This window comes from Aquila chrysaetos, chromosome 24, assembly GCF_900496995.4.
Source record: "Aquila chrysaetos chrysaetos chromosome 24, bAquChr1.4, whole genome shotgun sequence".
In the NCBI taxonomy this organism is placed as follows: domain Eukaryota; kingdom Metazoa; phylum Chordata; class Aves; order Accipitriformes; family Accipitridae; genus Aquila; species Aquila chrysaetos.
In genome coordinates, this window is record NC_044027.1 from 3,887,920 (window position 1) to 3,904,886 (window position 16,967).

At 58.1% G+C, this 16,967-nt stretch overlaps 3 protein-coding genes across 7 annotated transcripts in view; 2 read left to right on the forward strand and 1 right to left on the reverse strand.

The window, feature by feature from the left end:
• Positions 1–7,286, forward strand: part of CCND3 (cyclin D3) — a 48,118-nt gene extending 40,832 nt beyond the window's left edge. For all 3 annotated transcript variants that reach the window (XM_030000316.1, XM_030000317.2, XM_030000315.2), the window contains exons 3-5: positions 1,435–1,594; positions 2,212–2,354; positions 5,420–7,286. In XM_030000316.1, the coding sequence (XP_029856176.1) occupies positions 1,435–1,594; positions 2,212–2,354; positions 5,420–5,581 (465 nt within the window). In that variant the 3' untranslated portion in view covers positions 5,582–7,286. The remainder of the gene's footprint in view (positions 1–1,434; positions 1,595–2,211; positions 2,355–5,419) is intronic.
• A 1,820-nt stretch (positions 7,287–9,106) lies between these two features.
• On the reverse strand, positions 9,107–12,216 carry BYSL (bystin like). 2 transcript variants are annotated; one of them, XM_030000567.2, is made up of 7 exons: positions 11,906–12,216; positions 11,655–11,820; positions 11,421–11,559; positions 10,948–11,081; positions 10,646–10,806; positions 9,996–10,098; positions 9,107–9,756 (listed from the first exon to the last, which is right to left on the reverse strand). In XM_030000567.2, the coding sequence occupies exons 1-7, from the start codon at positions 12,189–12,191 to the stop codon at positions 9,408–9,410; spliced, it is 1,338 nt and encodes a 445-aa protein (XP_029856427.1). In that variant the 5' UTR covers positions 12,192–12,216; the 3' UTR covers positions 9,107–9,407. The 2 variants fall into 2 exon arrangements, with proteins under 2 accessions (XP_029856427.1, XP_029856426.1); XM_030000566.2 differs by having other exon boundaries at positions 11,655–11,841.
• A 97-nt stretch (positions 12,217–12,313) lies between these two features.
• MED20 (mediator complex subunit 20) lies at positions 12,314–16,953 on the forward strand. Of its 2 annotated transcripts, none has more exons than XM_030000568.2 (4): positions 12,314–12,398; positions 12,538–12,692; positions 14,369–14,622; positions 16,307–16,953. In XM_030000568.2, exons 1-4 carry the CDS (start codon positions 12,385–12,387, stop codon positions 16,520–16,522), a joined length of 639 nt encoding a protein of 212 aa, XP_029856428.1. In that variant the 5' UTR covers positions 12,314–12,384; the 3' UTR covers positions 16,523–16,953. The 2 variants fall into 2 exon arrangements, with proteins under 2 accessions (XP_029856428.1, XP_029856429.1); XM_030000569.2 differs by lacking the exon at positions 12,314–12,398 and adding an exon at positions 12,788–12,997 and having other exon boundaries at positions 12,587–12,692.
• The last annotated feature ends 14 nt before the right edge of the window (positions 16,954–16,967 follow it).

Sequence of the window (16,967 nt, forward strand, 5' to 3'; positions counted from 1 at the left end):
ACCAGTACGTGTGTGGCCTCTGAGTTCGATTCAACTGCTACTCTAGCTAAGTCACATAGACCTCGACGGCAGAGTGGGGAACTGAATGCAGGGGTCCCAAATTCTGTGCTAAGACTCCAATCGTGGGGCTCCCCTTGCTTATACCTTGCTCGATGGGTGCTTTGGTACCACCGTGGTGGTACCACCTGGTAACACTAGGACTTGCTGGGTGATGACTCTGCCAAGTGCTTGCCTGTGGCTGCTCTGCCCTTTGGTTTCCTTGTCAGTGTTAGGACTAACGCCCAGAGTTGGAAGAGCCTGCGAGAGGCTGAGCAGATGAGAGGAGCAGCCGGGCTCCAGCTGAAATCTGTGGGGGGCACCCGGCCTTCCCACCATCTGTTCCCCAGCTTGCAGATTGCACAGAGACTGGCTCGTGGAAGATATTACAGAAATCTGTTAGATGCTTAGAGAGAGCACCACAACATACGACGGAGACATTGGCAGCCACCCGGCATGTAACTGGGAAGCACCAGTGAGCCATTGCTTGTATGTCAGTGGGAGAGGTGGGTGTTAGCATGGCTGTTTAGTGCCTCTTCCCCCTGAGAAGCTGCTGGGGATGCTCTGCTGAGCATGACTGGAGGCTCTCTTGGCAGACAAGAGGTGTGATGAGTAGGGGAGGTTCTGCCAAAATGCTAGGGCCCAGCCTGGGGGCTCCTCTGTAGGGTCCCGTGCCCAGTGTTCGTTGGGCTGAGGACCTCAGCACCTAGTCACAGCCGTTGAGCTCTGTAGGGGTTGAAGATCTTGTACAGGAGCTTGGGCTGTCTGGATGCAGCCCTGAAAGCTCAGCTGTGTTCCCCCCACCTTCTCTTGCTTCAACGTGTTGTGCAGCGGGGCTGGCTGCAGAGCAGCTATTGCCTCCCGTGGTTCACCAGCCAAGGAGCTACTGTAGGAAGGAGTCAACGCACTGGCCGGCTCCAAGGGGCACACAGAGAGGTGAGCTTCTCTATTCACTTTGCTGTAATGGTGTTAGCCCCAAGCTGGATTGCTCCTGGGAGCCTGGACATCAGCCTCTCCTTTCGGGAGTGGAGAAGGAATATGGGAATGGTGTGCCTACTGCTCCTTGCTCTGGTTATTCCTCTGTGGGCTGTAGCAGCAACCTTGCAAAGCAGAGGAGTGTGGAAGGCTAATCCGACTGCACCTTGGAAAGAAGAAACCAGATCTATCACTTCCTCTTCTGATCTTTATTCCCAGCTTTGCAACAGCTTAAGGCTGGATTTGTGTCATAGTTGCAGAGCAGGGACGTTCCCTCTTTTCTTCCCTTCCCTGTCTCATGGATTGTACTGTTCTACTGTCCCTTCCCCAAGTGCTGGCCTTATCTGTCCTTGAATCTGGTGAGTGTTTCTGCCTGGCCTAGCCCTGCTGAATAACGTTCTGTCTGTCTGTCTGACTCTGCAGGATTGGGAGGTTCTAGTCCTGGAGAAGCTAAAGTGGGACCTGGTCTCAGTGATAGCAAATGATTTCTTGGCTCACATCCTCCATCACCTCCCACTGCCTAAGGACAAGATGGAGCTGGTGAAGAAACATGCACAGACCTTTATTGCCCTGTGTGCCACAGGTGGGTGCCTGCTCCTGCTGGAGCCACCCTCCAGGATGCTGGGGAGGGTGGGCTGGCCACTGCAGACAGGGTAGCCTGGGCTCGAGTCAGGCTTGCCGGGTAACCTGGGGCTGGTCTCCAATGCCCTGGCTTTCTGGGGAGCTGAATGCCTGCCTGCATTCATGTCGGAACATTTTGCTGCTCAATTACGTGTTTTCTATCCCTGACAAAGTGGGATAATGGTCCTGGGGGCTCTTAGTGGGTGCCTGAAAGATGCCAGGAAAGAGCAAAGTTGCTGTGCCACCCCTCTTGCTGCGCAGGCTGCGACTGTGGGAGGGCATCCAGGGTAAAGGCAGGGTTGAATGTGAGCTTTTATCAGTCTCGCTATAAGTCACTAGAGCAACCTCATCTTCAGGCCTTCTTTTGGTGAGACAGGCCCAGAGAAATAGCTTAATGAAGCTTGCTGCTCTGATGCTCACCCTGTTACTTCACCCCTGTTTCTCTCTGCTAAGTTGGAGAGACCCCTCTGCCTGGCCCTCACTAGTTTTCCAGGGAAGTTCCAGTCTCAAGAACTTACCACACACATCCTTGCTAACAGCTTCTTCTTTTTGCCCCTTGTGTTTCCGTCCTGGCTCTAGACTACACTTTTGCCATGTACCCCCCCTCCATGATTGCGACAGGCAGTATCGGAGCAGCGATCCACGGCCTGACGGTCTCCGTGAACGATTTCACCGGTGAGGCAATCACTGAGCTGCTGGCCAGCATCACTGGCACGGAGGTGGTGAGTGTTCATGGGGAAAGAGCAAAGCGGTTTTGCTGCTGGATCCTGTGGAAACCCTTCCTCTTTCTGCTGCCCGTTTGTCTTAGAGGAAAAGGAAATTAGGTTGTTCGTAGTGATGCTGACCTTGGTTTAAGGAGTGCCTAGAGATGAGTGAGCGTCTCTAAATGCAGCACCCTTGGTCAGTCCCGTGGCTGCAGTCGGCTCCTGGCCACCGAGCACTGCCTGTGCAGAGCGGGGTGAGCTTGGGAGCCTTTGAAAAGCAGCACAAAGGGGAGCGTCTGTTCCCTGCGCAGGCAGGTGTTGGTGGGATCGGGTTGACGAGGTGGGATGGGGCAGAGGGAGAAGCCGGGCTCGACATCTGCTAACCTCCACCGGTGTCTGGTTGCAGGTGCCCAGCCTCGAGTGGGAAGGGGGTCGGAGGCACAAAGCGTTTCGGGATGTTGGCGCAGCGGCTTTGCTGGGGATGTCGGGATGGTGGGGGGCGTCTGCCTGCCCCTCCACTGCCCTTTGAATGGGGAAGGGGGATCCTGTCGGGCTCCCTGTTTCCGGGTCATTCCCGCTGCGGCGAAGTAATCGGGAGCCTTTTTTCTGCCGGGGGCCCCTTTTGATCTTTTCTTCTGCCCGAGCGCTGATGCCGGCAGCCGGGCGCGGGGTTAGTTACAGTCCCCTGACAGCAGTGCCGGGAATTGGAAGAGGTGCTGATGCCGCAGCGGGTGGGAGGCTGCAACGAGGCTTTGTCCAGGCAGGGAGGGGATGGGGCAGGAGGGCGTCCTGATCTATTTGTGCGGCTTTAATTTTTTTTGTTTGGCGGAGCCTTTTTAAAGAGTGAATCAGTGCAGCCAGCTGCTCTCAAGCTGCTGCGGTGAATGGGGCAGGGGCTGAAACCTGCTCTGGGTCGAGGCCGGTGGAGGGAACAGGTGGGAAGCAGGCTGGGCACCACCGAGGGAGGGGAGCCGAAATGGAGCCCAGCACACCTCTGCTCCCCTCCCTCCTCAGCCTGGAGAGGGCATCTGTTCTGCCCCGCAGCCTGCCCGGGTGCGAGGTGCTGCACAAACAGCCCTTGCCCAGGCAGGACCACAGCAGCTTCTGTAGCAGAAGGAAACCCTGGGGATGTGTCCGCAGCATTGCAGGGCTCCCGGGGGAAGCACCTGGCCTCAGCCTCCTGTGTTTGCGGTGTTGATGCTTCTCCCCGAACCTGGCCTCGCAGTGTCTCTGGGCTGTGACTCAGTTTCCCTTTTGGCTCCGCACCGGAGGAGCGATCCCCTTCCTGCAGCTGCCGAGGCTCAGCCAGGTTCTGGGGGGTGCGGGGAGTCTGTGGGGACAGAAGGGGACGATGGCGCAGGGCTGTGCCAGCTCCATGACCAGCAGGAACTGCGCTGCCGCGCTGAGGCTGGCTCGTTGCTGGCTGTGGCAGCACTTTGGGTGAGGCTTGGAGCTGCTCTGTATCCGTCCTCATCCCACGTGGAGCAGGACCAGACCCACTGGGTGTCTGAGCCAGAGCCCCACGGCACAGCTGCCCTGCGGATAAGGACCACAGAGGCTGGGGCAAGCCCAGCTGCCTCCCGGGCATCCCCCGCAAACCCCCAAGGCTTCACCAGGCAGCGAAAGAGCCTGGCTGCGTGTGGCCGAGACGGTTTTTAGCACGTCTGCCGAAATTGCCGACAGAGAGCCTGGTTGAGGAAAGCGCGGGGACGGGCTGGCCGTGGCTGGAGGTTCTGCAGCGAGCTCGCCCCGGTGCTGCGGGCAGGCAGGCTGGAGGCTGCGCTGACGGGAAGCAGCGCGGGGAAGGGGAGGTGGGCGTTGCTATTTTCGCTCGCCACATCCTCTGTCAGTTTCTAAGAACCAGTGGCGGATTCCTGGTAAGAGATTTCGGTGTGTGACAATATCCAGCGAGCGTGCGTGGCCCTGCGGCGTCCAGCTCGGCTCCGGCCACGATGTGCGAAATGCCACCTCTTACCCCTCGGTGGGAGCCCAGTCGCGGTGTAGGAGCCGGGCTGGGGTGCGCCCGTTGGCGATGCCTCCCGTGGCTCTCGGTGCGTCGTGGTGCTCTGGTGTTGAAGTGGAGGAGTTTCTTCCTCTGGTCACAGCTTGTATGGGGAGAAAACGGAGAGGGGTTTGCTTTTATTACAAGTGATAACGCCACTGCTTGTAGTCCCCTGCGCCTTCCTGTTTGTGTGGCTGGTGTCCCCCCCAGCACAGGGTTCCCTGGGCCCCGGGGAGCTGCAGGTGAGTCACACGGGCTCTCTGGGCAGAGAGCTGGAGGGTAAAAGCCTCGTGAGAAGCTTCGTGGCCGCAGCACCATTCTCGTAATGTGCCGGCGTCGATGGCACTTAGCGTTGTAGGGAACACGTGGCTGGGGCGGCTGTTGGGTCTGGGAGGGTCGGATCCAGCTGCCTTGGAGATCCCCAAAGCGATGCAGTGTGCGTCAGCCAGGGCACCCAGCGGGGATTCACCTTGTCCTGGCTCGGACGTGGGCAGGGACGGGAGGAGGCAGAGCTGCACGCAGCTTCTCTGCAGCGGGTGGGTGACCACAGAGATGCAGGACCAGACCGAGCTCCGGGAGACCTGGGTTGTAGGGCCTGGGGGAAGCAAGTGGGGCTCCACGGTCCCCGTGTGCACCCGTGCTGCTGCACGCCGGCCGTCGCTCGTGGATCTGGGAAGTCTTGGTTGTAAAAGGTTGATACCAGCCTGCGCAGAGCTGTTCGGCTCTACCCTCGGTCGTCAGCGGCAGCTGACTGCCGTGATGCTGAAATCACACGCTGCATCCAGGCACGAGCCCGGATGCTTTGGGAAGCTCTGATGGGCACAACGTGCATTCCTCAAGAATGTGGTCAAGCAGGGAGGTGGGGAGAAGACAACCAGAGTGTGGGGCTTCTCCTGGGGAGGGGCCTAAAGCACAGAAAAGCTGGAGATGCCCCTTGTCGGAGAAAGGCTTCTTTGTCTTGTGTGTTTAGATGCTCCAGGGGCCAAAGATGTAGCCCGGCAGCTGCTCAGAGCTATTTATAAGGCTCCCACCTCTGAGCAGCAGAGAACTGAGGCCTCTTGTCTTGCTCCCTCTCCCGCAGGACTGCCTGAAAGCCTGTCAGGAGCAGATTGAGGCAGCCTTAACCGAGAGCCTGAAACAGGCGTCCCAAACCCAACAGGAATACAGCACCGCCAAGACTGCTGCTTACTCGGCCAGCCAGCCCACCAGCACGCCTACAGACGTCACGGACATCAACCTGTGACCAGCCTCCCCTTCCCGAGAGCTGCCCAGCCCTGCCGCGACAGAACCTCGCCCTGGACACCGAAAGGTCGCTGCATCCCACCTACCCATCCGTCAGCCCTCTCCATCTGATGCCTGCTGAGGATTTGTTCCGCTCGCTGGGAGCACAGAGCAGGATCTGCGCTCGTCTTGTCGGAGCGAGCGGCCGGGCTGGCGGAGCTCGACGCCGCTCGTCGGCTTCTGCAGGTGGCCGGGGTGAAGCGACCGTTTTCGTGGTGGCAGGGCACAAGAATAGCTGGGGAGGGGGAGCACGACCCAAAATGAAGTTGTAAAATGTTTCTCAGTTTGTGTTCCTCATAGCCTGGCTGGCCGCTGTTCGCCATCTCCTCGGGGGTGTTTACCGTGACGACTTCCAGCCCCGTGTGGGCCATCAATGACGGATAGCGAGCCTCTTACCCTGGCCTACGTGACCAAAATCTATATAACCCCTTAAACTCCCTCACCGGGCTGGGGTGCTACGGGCCCACGTGGCTCACGAGAGAGAAACGAGTGTCCGGGAGGAGGGAGCAGGTGCTTGTTGGCCCCTTGGTCCCCATTGCTTTGTGCCAGATTGCTGTGGCTCCTGGGGGGGTGGCACGGCTGCTTCTGCTTGGAGGGGAAACGTGTGGCTTATTTCTTGTTGCCATTAGATTTGGGATTTGTGGGGTTTCGGCTTGTTTGGGGGACGTGCTCCCCGTCTGCGTGGACAGCAGAAGTCCTCGCCTCGGGGAGCAGCCTTCTGGGCGAGGTTTGGGTGCGATCCCCTTGGCTTTCCGCTGCCCCACTGAGGCTGCTTAATTTATTGTTAACTGCTGGGAAATGGGGAGGGAGGAAGACTTTGCAGTTCCTTGGTGTGGGGCCTGGATGCTGGTCTCCTCTCCTTCCAAAAGAGTGCCTTCACCCTTCGTCCCTTTCCCTAGCTCCCTGGGCAACGGGAGACTCTCACTTGGAAGCTGGTTGGTTTTTTTTAGGTAGCTTAGCCATCAGACTAGGTTTTAAGAAATACATTTGAATGTGCTGCTATAGTCTGAAATGCATCTTCACTCCCCCAAGGCAGGGATCTCGGATCGCATTCAGGAGGGGGCTGCGTTGCATGTATCTCCATGTGGGTCCGCGTTGTATCCTTATAGGGTGGAAAATTTGCTGCGCACTTGAGTTGAAAAGCGATTACTGCATTTTTGTATTGGTGTTGATCCTGTCTGTTAGTTTTTATAAAAAGTGTTTAAAAAAAAAAAATAATGCTGCTTTTCTAAGAGAAAACCATTAAATAGTAGAATTGTATTAACCAGGAGAAGCCAGAGAGATGCTGCAGGGATGGGAGGCAGACTGTTGCTGCTTGGTGACCTCTGGACATGTGGATCTGTGGCTGTTGTCCTCCTGTGGGGGATGTGGAAAAGGAGGTAGAAATCTTCCTTTTTGGATGCCACTAGAGACAAAAGTCTTATCAGGTGGAAAAAGATGGGGCTGCTGTTCTTCCACTAGCCTGATTTGTTAAGGAGAGCCATCTGCCGCTGACTCCTGCTAGCTGGGGGGCGTGCAGAGCCTGTCTGTACAAAAAAAAAAAATTTTTTTTATATATAAATGAGTTTTAATTTAAGAATAAACTGGTTTGGTGTTCACATGCAAGAGTCCCGCTGCTGGGAGAATCAGAGGACCGTAACGTTGCAATAAAGTATTTTAAACAAGTATGTACGCCTCAAGGGTTTCCCTTTGCAATCCGCTCCGCGCTCTGCCTTGCAGAGCTCCAGCTGCTGCGGCGAATCACTCTGGAGTGGGACCCCATCAGCTGAGGGATCCCCTGGGGATGCTCCCAGAGGCTCCAGCCTTGCGTTTCCCGGGGCCGCAAAAGCAGGATGAAACGGGGAGCGGGCAGGCAAGGACACCACCAGCTGCCTCCAACCCCGCTGAGAGGCGGAGGGGAGATGCTGCAGAGCGGCCGAGGGACGCGTTGCGCTCGCCGAGGCCCTGGGGCAGCTCATGGATGGTGGTGGATGAACGTGGAACCCAACAAACATCTTCCTGCGCACAAGACGCACGCCTGCAGAGCGGCTGCTGGAGAGGAGGCAGCAACTTCACACCCCCGGCAGCTCCAAAGCCGCCCTCTCACCCATCCAGCAGCTCGGGCGGTGCTGCAGGGTGACAAGAGCGTGCTGGATGCGCTGCGCGAGCCCGGGCTATCTCTTGTGTTCATCGGCTTCTGGCTTCTTTAAAGAATTGAGATAAAATCAGAAAGCCAAGGAAAAGGCGCTGTGGTGTGCAACCAGCCTGCGCGGCCAGGCTTTGCATGCTGCTCTGCTTCACGTGGCTTCTGCTGCTGTCACGGGAGAAGGTGCCAACTCTCGAGAGAAGCAGACAGGAGGCAGCCGTCCTCAGCGCAACCTGCTGCCGTTGGAAGCTGCGGGGCCTTTCCTCCACGGGCCATGCCTGCAGGACTTCGTGCTGGTTTCAGGGGCAAAGCCACCTACTTGCAACACGCAAACCTCGCAGCATCACAGCGTCACCGTCAGCGCTTCCCCAGGGTAAGCACAGGACCTCGTGGGACATATGAGGAAAAGCCCCTGCTGGGTTTTCCAGCAAAGGTGGCATGTGTGCATGGGCAGGTTGCCACGAGCAGGCCAGGCACGTGGCCTCGATGGCCAGGCAAGGACAGCGGCACCGGGGTGCCAGGGCTTCACCAGCCTTGCCGAGTAGAGGTGAACCCAGAGGGGCAGCTGGGGAAGCGAGTGTTTCAGGAAAATCCCTGGGGAAGGGGGACAGCTGGCATTTTGGAGGCAGGGTGGCAGTGGGGAAGCCAGGGTGCCAGCAGCAAGGCTGGTGATGGTGCCAGGCAGGAAGGAGGACCCAGGGCATGGGGTGTCCAGGTAGAGGGATGGGGGAAAAAGAAAAAAATAAAACAAAACACAACCCAAAAAACGAAGGCTGTCCCATGCCCCAGCCTGCTTCCAGCCCCTGTGAGGAGAGGGGCTCTCTGGAGGATTTTCCCCCTCTGCTGCCCCCCAGGGCTTTCCCCTCTGCTCCCAGCACTGCTGGGCTGCTCTTGCCCTCGCTTCTGCCCACAGCCACACACGCTCCTCGTGGTGTCCTGGCTCAGGCCCTGCTGCTGGCATGAACCAAGCCCTTGGGGAAACCCTCACGCACCAGCAGGAGCATTCCCTGCCCCTGCTCCCTGAGAGCGGTTTTGGGCTCTGGGAACAGTCTGGGGGTCCCAGCCCTGTCCCCCCACCCGCCCTCCCTTTGCCCAACCACGCAGGTGCTGCTCAGGGCAGGGAGAGCCCCCAGCCAGGACACAGGGAGGGACGAGGGGGTGCACAGGGGCCCCTTCTCCCTTTGCAATTTGGGGACAGCACCGGCAGCGCAGACTCGATCTGCGGCTCTGCGAGACGCCCGGGGCTGGTGGCTTTGCTCTGCCACCTGCTGGGGACAGGACAAGGTGGGGGACAGGGCAGGACTGTGCAGGGATGCGACCGCAGAGAGGTGTGTGCGGCTGCGGGGCAGAACCACCCCTGACTGACAGACACGGCTCGGGTTTTATTTTCCAATACAGGAACAAGCCAAACCCTCCCGGGTGCTGGTGGCACCAGGTTCCTGGGTGGGACAGGGGCTGCCGTGCCCTGTGACAAGCAGCCCAGGGAGCAGAATCCAGCTGTATGGGCACAGCCTGCCCCCAGCGCCCACTCGGAACGGCAGGATCCCGGGATGGATGCTCCTACACACCTCCCCACAGCTTCGCTCATGCACAGGGCTCCCAGCTGCATCCAGCAGTGTCCCGGGAATGGGTCAGGCTGCAGCTTTTCCCTGCCTCTGCCTGCTCACTCCATGGCCACGGGCTGCTGCCCCTCCACGTCCCTCGTCTTGGAGTTCACCAGCTCCCTCCGGATCTCTGGTGAGATCTGCGGATGGCTGTGGAACTTGAGCAGCTCAAGCAAAGCCTCCTTCTGCTCCGAGGAGAGGTCCTCCTTGTAGCGCTGGGCGAAGGCCAGGAAGCTCTGGTGCCACAAAACGGGCAGGACCCGCTGGTCCGTGCGGAAGGCCAGGAAGTGGAAGACGAGGGCATCCACCACGCGGAAGGGCAGGGCGTACTTCTTGTCGATGAGCAGCCGGAGGAAGATGCTGTTGGCGCCGCTGTACTGCATCTCGGCGATCTTCAGCATGGCCGCGCTGCGGGGACGGAGGGAGCACCGAGGTGAGGGCAGGCCAGGCAGGAACCACGGGGCACCAGGCACCCAGACGGAAAGATGACAAACCCGGCACTGAGCCTTGAATCTCAACCCCAGAGGGAGCTGAGCAAACCCCTCCACCTCCGAGATGCCGGAGAGGCTAAAGGACAGATCCCGAGGCGTTGCACCGGTGTCCCTAAAGGAGAACCTCTGACCCCCCCCAGCCTCCTGGCACGTTACCTGGAGTGGAGGACGGGGATGGAGCACTTGGTGAGGATGCTGCCGATGATGATGGCCTCCCGCAGCGTGCAGGTCCCGGACTCGCACAGGGGAATGAGGATCCCTGCGGAGGAGGAAGAGTCAGGCACCGCCTTTCTCAATCGCAGCAGGCAGAACCCTGTGATTAAGGCCCTTCTCCTATCCCAGGACACATCTGACCCCAGGAAATAACAGCTCCTCCAGTAGCTGCTGTTACAGGGGTCGCAGCATCTCCCTGCCACGCAACCAGCCCGAACCACCTCAGGGTGCCAGACAAGACAAATATCACTTGAGACAGTTCGTAAACTGCCATCAACCTCCAGAACCACCCCCCCCAATACCTGCCAGCGCTCGCTGGCAGCACCTGCGTAAGCCTACGGGCACTCATCACCCTCCCACCCTGAACCCCGCAAACAGGCCCCTGGGGGTTTGGAAGCCGCCTCGTCCACCGAGGGGGAATCCCTGCATCTCCTCCACGTCTTCTCCTCCCCACTGAGCCCCCAGGGCCACGCCACGCAGGGGAGAGTGTCCTGTCACACTGGGCAGTGGTGTGCAACACGCACCCCCCACTGAGCTTCCCAGATGGCGAGAGGCTCCCAGGTAGGAAGGGCAGCTCTGCAGGGAGTCCCTACCTTTGAACCAGGCTGCCGGCTTGAACAGAGCCTTCTTCAGAGCCATGTAGAGGTGAAAATTGAGGCGCTTATACTCAGCAATGTCATCCCTGACCCGTGGCAGCAGCACCAGGTTGTAGAACCGCTGGGCCATCCTCTCTTTCAGGTTGGATGAAAATATCCTGAGAAAAGCAAAGCACAGAGTGAGGGGTGGAGAAAAGAGGCCAAGCAGGGGACCGGCTGGTATTTTGTAAATCTGGTTCCAGTTATGGAAAGAAAGAGCAAAAAAATCCCACGTCAGCAGCTCCCAGAGCTGATCTCACCTGGTGGCTTGGTACATGGCAGCTGCTGTCCACGTCTCCGGCTCTGTGATGTAGAGGATCTGCTCCCAGTTGGACAAGGCAGGAATGATTTTAAATGCCTTGGGGAGTTTCCCACTCCTGTATTTGGACAGCACCTTAAAAGACAAGGATACAGGCCAGGCCGTGACATATGGGCACCAACAGCAGGGCTGCGGGACTTTTCCCGTGACCACGAGAAAGTCTTCCCCTCCCTTAGCATCTCTAGTAAGGAAGGACCGTCCCAGGTCCTGAGACGGGACCATCCCAGGACCACCCCGAGCACGCTGCTCAGGAGATTGTCGCTCAGAAACTCTCTGGGCCCTTCAGTGACCAATACTACACAAACTGCAGTTAATCCACAGAAGCGCCTGCGCAGAGCGAGGATGGGGACAACCTCTCTGCGGCAGAGTGGGCGCAGCGGCGGTGGCTGTGGGGCTCAGCGGCTTTGCCCTTACCTCTCTGACGCCCCTGTAAACCTCCAGGACGCGGGGATCGAGCTGGGGCATGGGGCAGCCCGATATCTCCGACAGCGCCGTCTCCACCTCCGTCTGCTTCTCCGTGATCTTCTCCATGATGATGTCCGCCAGCGTGCGCCTGGGACCAGCGCGGGAAGGGCGCGAGTCAGGGGCCGGACCGGGAGGAAGCGGCAGCCGCCGCCGCTCCGGCCCCTTCTCCCACCGCATCCTCACCTCAGCGGCGGGTTCTTGTTCATGAACATCTCGATGGCTTTCTCGTCCTCGGGGTCCACCACCACCTCCCCGCAATACTCTCCGCTCCGTCCTGCCGCCGCCGCCGCCTTCTCCAACGAAGGCCACTCCTCATCGTCCTCCGAGTCCGAGCCGGGCACCGCCGGGCCTGCCAAGGGAGAAACGCTGGCTGAGCCTCGCACCCTTGGACGCCCGGGGAAGGGCTGGGGGCGAACCGGGGGGGGGGTTCTCACCCAGGGCCGTGCTGCGCTGCCGGGGGGCGGCGGGGGCGCCGGGGCCGTGCTCGGCCTCCAGCTCCTCCTGCTGCCGCCGCGCCTGCTCCAGGATGCGCCGGGAGAGCCGCGGGTCCACATAGCCTTCCTCCTCCTTCTTCTTCTCCTCCTCCTCCTCGGCCTCGGCCTGGCCGCCGCGTCCCTTCCCCCGCGCCGTGGGCCGCGGGGCCGCCTCCTGGAGAATCTGTTCGGCCAGCGGCAGCATGGAACCGGGACCGGGGACCCGCGTCCGCCGGGCCTTGGGCATGGTGGCGGGGTCTGAGAGACGCTGACCGGCCTCGGAGGGACGGGGACCGGGACCGGGACCGGGACCCGAACTGCCGCCGCCGTCCGCTCCGCCACCGGCCGCGCGTGCGCTTTGCCCCCGCCCCTTCCGGCGGCAACGTCGTCCCCGCCTCTTCCGCCGGTGCTTCCGTCCCGGCGGGGCGGGCGGGCGCGGTATGGGGGTCACCTGGTAAGGACGGGAAAGGAGGAGGAGGAGGAGGGAAGGGGGAAGATCGCGGTGAGGGGCTCCCGGGGGGCGGGAGGGGAGCCGGGAGAAGCCGCCGGTGGGTCCCGGTTGCCCCTCTTGACGTCCCCGTGCCGGTGCCCAGCGTGGCGCAGGTGCCGGTGGCGGAGGGGAAGAGCCTGCAGCAGACGGTGGAGATCCTGACGCGGAAACTGGAGCTGCTGGGGGCCGAGAAGCAGGGAACCTTCTGCGTGGACTGCGAGACCTACCACACCGCCGCTTCCACCATCAGCAGCCAAGGTCAGCCCCGGGAGAGCCCCGGGGGGGTCCGGGTCCGGGTCCGGGGGTGCCGTCGGCCGGCCCGCAGCCCTTTCTTCTCCCGGTGCCCTTTCCAGCTCCTTAACGTGGCGCCCGGGGGGTGAACCCCGGTGACAAGAGGGTCTCCCGTGGAAGGAGCGTCTGCTGTGGGTGAGGCCACGGCTTGGACCGGGACCGGGACCGGGACGGTCGGGGCTTCTCCCGCAGGTCGTGGCTGTTCGATTTATTGTGGTGGGGAACGAGCAGCCATCTCGCCGCCCGCAGAATGTCTTCTCCGCCCGCAGAAGGTGCCCGTTGTGGTTGCCGTCGGCCTTTTCTCTTCTCTGGGAGAAGGAGCGTCCCTGTACGGGGTCCCGGGGGAGCTGGGGAGGGTCGGCGTGGGGCACGGACAGGCCTGCCGTGGCCGATGCTCTCTGCCTGGTAGCAGACACCCGGCCGTGCCCGTTCCTCCCACTCCTTAGTACCATTTTCCCCGCTCCCTGCGTGTCCCCGCATTGCCCTGCCCTGGGGATGGCCATGTCGCGGCAGGGAACCCTGCCTTGAGGATTCCTGCTCCAGCCTTAGCAGCCGTGTCGGGTTATCTTCGCTGTCAGCGTTATTTTTCCATGAAACTTCAAATGCTGTTTCTGAGTCGCTTTGGAGTCCATGTTTTGCTGCGGAGAGGATGGGCGCGAGTCTCCTGGCAGCATCTGCCCGTCTCGAGGGGCAGTCACTGGAGGGCAGGCGGTGGCAGCCTGCCTGCAAGCTGGAGGGGGGAGCGGAGCGGAGCACCGGCTCCCGGGACGGTGGGGAGCAGCTCTAAGAGGGTCTGAGGTGTGAGGTGACCCAGGTCTTTCCAGGGGATGTGCTCGGAGGACCCCAAATCCCCTCTTGACATAGCATGGCCTAAAACTGCTCAGAGGTACGGCATGGCGTGCTCACCTGAGGGGCTGTTCTAGTCTCTTTATCCCTCCTAAGCGCCCCTCGATTTTCACATCGTTTAAAAACGCTAAGGCAAACATCGCCGCTGTCTCTGCGGCTGCCTCGGGGCTCGGCTGTGCCAGTTTGCCCAGACAGATCTATTTGAAGCTACCAGAGCAGCTTTTTGCTGCTTTTTCTGCAGCTGGAACTTGCATGGCCACATCCCTGGAAAGGCTTTTTTGATCTACGTGGATAAATGAGAATTGTTTCCAGCTTTTAAAGCATGGTATAAGCCAGGGCACCCTGTTTTCAAGAGCGTGTCTCAGCACGTCCTCCCCAGGCAGGACTGGTGGGTGAGTGGGAAGAGAGGCAAAGCCCAGCCTTCCTCCCGTGACCGTGGGCAGGAGGACAGTCAGCAGATGCCCAGCCCCATGTTCGGGGATGGGAGGTGGGTGCTCTTTGCTGACCCCCCTGCCCCAGCCTGCTGGGGATCTCGCGTCCAGCTCACCCTCTGGTGTCTGAGTCGTGCTGGCAGAAGATTTTTTTTTTTTTTGCCCTTTAACTTTAAATCTTAAGAAGGAGATACAATCTATTCCCTGAACAGCCGGATAACATAAAGCGTATATGAGTGGTACAAGGACCCTGGAATAAAAGCAACAAGGAGGAAAAAGGAAAAACCAGATGCTTCTTTTTTAAAAAGCACATACAAGCGCAGGACTGTTGGTTTTACAGCCCAAATACCACTGCTCTTATTTCAGGGCAGACAGGCAAGCTGATGTACGTGATGCACAACTCCGAATATCCCCTCAGCTGCTTTGCTCTCTTTGAAAACGGTCCCTGCCTCATAGCAGATGCCAACTTTGATATCCTTATGGTGAAGTTGAAAGGCTTCTTCCAAAACGCCAAGGCGAACAAGATAGAGAGCCGGGGCACCCGCTACCAGTACTGTGACTTCTTGGTGAAGGTGGGCACAGTTACAATGGGGCCCAGTGCCCGTGGGATATCTGTGGAGGTAAGAATTGTCTTCGCAGGGTATGAAATACAACTACAGACAGGGAAATCCCATTTTGGAGGTTAGACAAGAAATCCCCTGTTCTTTCTGTGTCTCGATCGCATTGCTCGTTGCTGGTAGTTTGTCCTAGATGCGTTCATGTATGCAGCAGGCAGGGTATTTATCTCCTTTTCACAACAAGGTTTAATTCAGGCAGGTACTTTGGGGCTCAGCTGCAGCTACGGAAAAGCCTGTCATTGAAGTGCCAATAAACAAAACCCTGAAGGGATGCCATCAAACTAAAAAGCTGCTTGAAGTCCTGATGCACAACACTAGTAGTGTACTTCAGGTTAATAAGCATACCGAGGGGGACAACACAACCTCTTCAGCTGCTAATTTGATGCTGATTTGGGTTTTGCTTGCTTTCTCCATCTCGAGCAGACACAGCCCAAGGAGAGCAGGGCCCCCTTGCCCCAGGTTCTGATCACATGGTGTAGAGATGGTCTTCTCCTCACCAGAGTGCTTTTGGCAGGCATCAGTCCTACCCCGTGGCGTGCCAACCTGGATTGCTGCACCGTGGGCTCGAAGCCTGCCATCAAACAGCTTCCGCTCTCTCTGCTCAGTGCTGTGACTGCTGATGAGGCTCGAGAGCATCGGCTGCCAGCTGCCGACGGGCGTTTCACGGGGTGGAGGCTGGGCTGAAGCAAACTCTAAAGGAAGATCCTTCAGCGTATACGAAAGACATGGGAGGATCTAGGAAGGCATTTGGGGAGATGCTTGGCTGAATACAAGTGTGAGTCGAAGGCTGACAAGCCTCAGCTGGTCTGAACAACATCTCGGAAAAGACAAGGAGCTGGGCTGCGCTGGTATGGGAAGGGCAAAGCAGAGCAGGTCAGACTCCAGACATCTAGATATATTGGTGCCGAACAGTCTTCAAGATAGCTGAGAATTAGATGCTTAGAGGTCTTTCAAAATGAGAGCTTATGCTTTTTCTAAACACACAAATCCTATTATCTGATATACAATTAATCAGGCAGGCGTTCCTAGCCAGCAGGGATGAGGATTGAGAAATGGCTTATTTCTTCACTGCAATAAACACAGATGGTGTAGCATCAGCGTTGCTATTGACCTGGGGTTAAACAGAAGCTTTTTTTACCCTAAACTTGAGTTCAGGACCAGATTTGCCAGGTGGTCTGGCTGCTTCTGTTTTGGTGTAGTAGTTTTTTCAGGGTTTGCATTAGGACCTACTCCTGATTTGGGACCAGACTCATATTTAGTAAAACGCTTGAAGTCCTTAAGTCCCAAGGCTTTTTCCAGTACACTCCTGAGAGATGTCACAGCCACACGAGTTGTTGACTTACCGGCATGTGGGAGTGAAGTTTGGTTTTGGGTGGGATAAAGTTAATGTGGCGTTTGAACCAATGTCCCCAAGACATGTCCCGATCCCCACTATTGGGGATTTAATAAAAGCAATGCCCTTACAGGGTACATTTTACCTCCCCTTCCTTTTTGAAGGGATTGCTTGCATGTTCCCAGCGTGTCCTGTTCATTTATATTTGTCCATCCTTGTTATATGCTAAATATTCTCAGATGTTTTTTATGAAAAGCATTCTCTCTCTAGCAAGGTAGAAGGAGGAAAGCGCGTTGCCTCCTGCGTGGTTATTGCCCCTGCTGCGAGCTTCAGGGCTGTGGTTTCTGTTGCCAGGTGGAGTACTGCCCCTGCGTGATAGCTAACGACTGCTGGAACCTGCTCATGGAGTTCATGCAGAGCTTCATGGGGAACCACACTCCCGGCATCCCGTCCGTGTTTGGCACCAAGCACGACAGCATCTACAGCCCAGCAGACACGATGGTTCAGTACATGGAGCTGTTCAACAAAATCCGCAAGCAGCAGCAGGTGCCTGTAGCGGGGATCAGATGAAAGGACTCCCTGGAGCCTGGTTTAGAGCGACTGCATCCTCTTTTCTACCTGCCCATCTGGATCAGGATTCCCTCCAAAAAGTGGCACTGGAGGCAGCCCAAGGTTGTTGTTTTTTTTTTCTCAATCTCTTTCCCATATTTCAAAGCAAAGGTCTTGAATGCTACGCGTATTTCTTGTTGTCCTCCTTCATGGTTTTGAGCGTGTCTGGGATCAGCCCTGTGGTTCTGACGGTTCTTTGTACAGTGCTTCGTGCAGGGGATTACTGTTCGTCGGCAGGAGGGAAAAGGAGAAATTCCAGCCAAATGCATGCGAGGGCAGAGTTTCCTTGACTGCGAACAGCTACATGAGAGATTTTTAAAAAAATTTTTTTTGGATACCCATGTGAAAGTGTCTTGTTATTTTTCATCAAAATAAAAAGCTGTATTTTGTGAGGAGATGGAGTCTT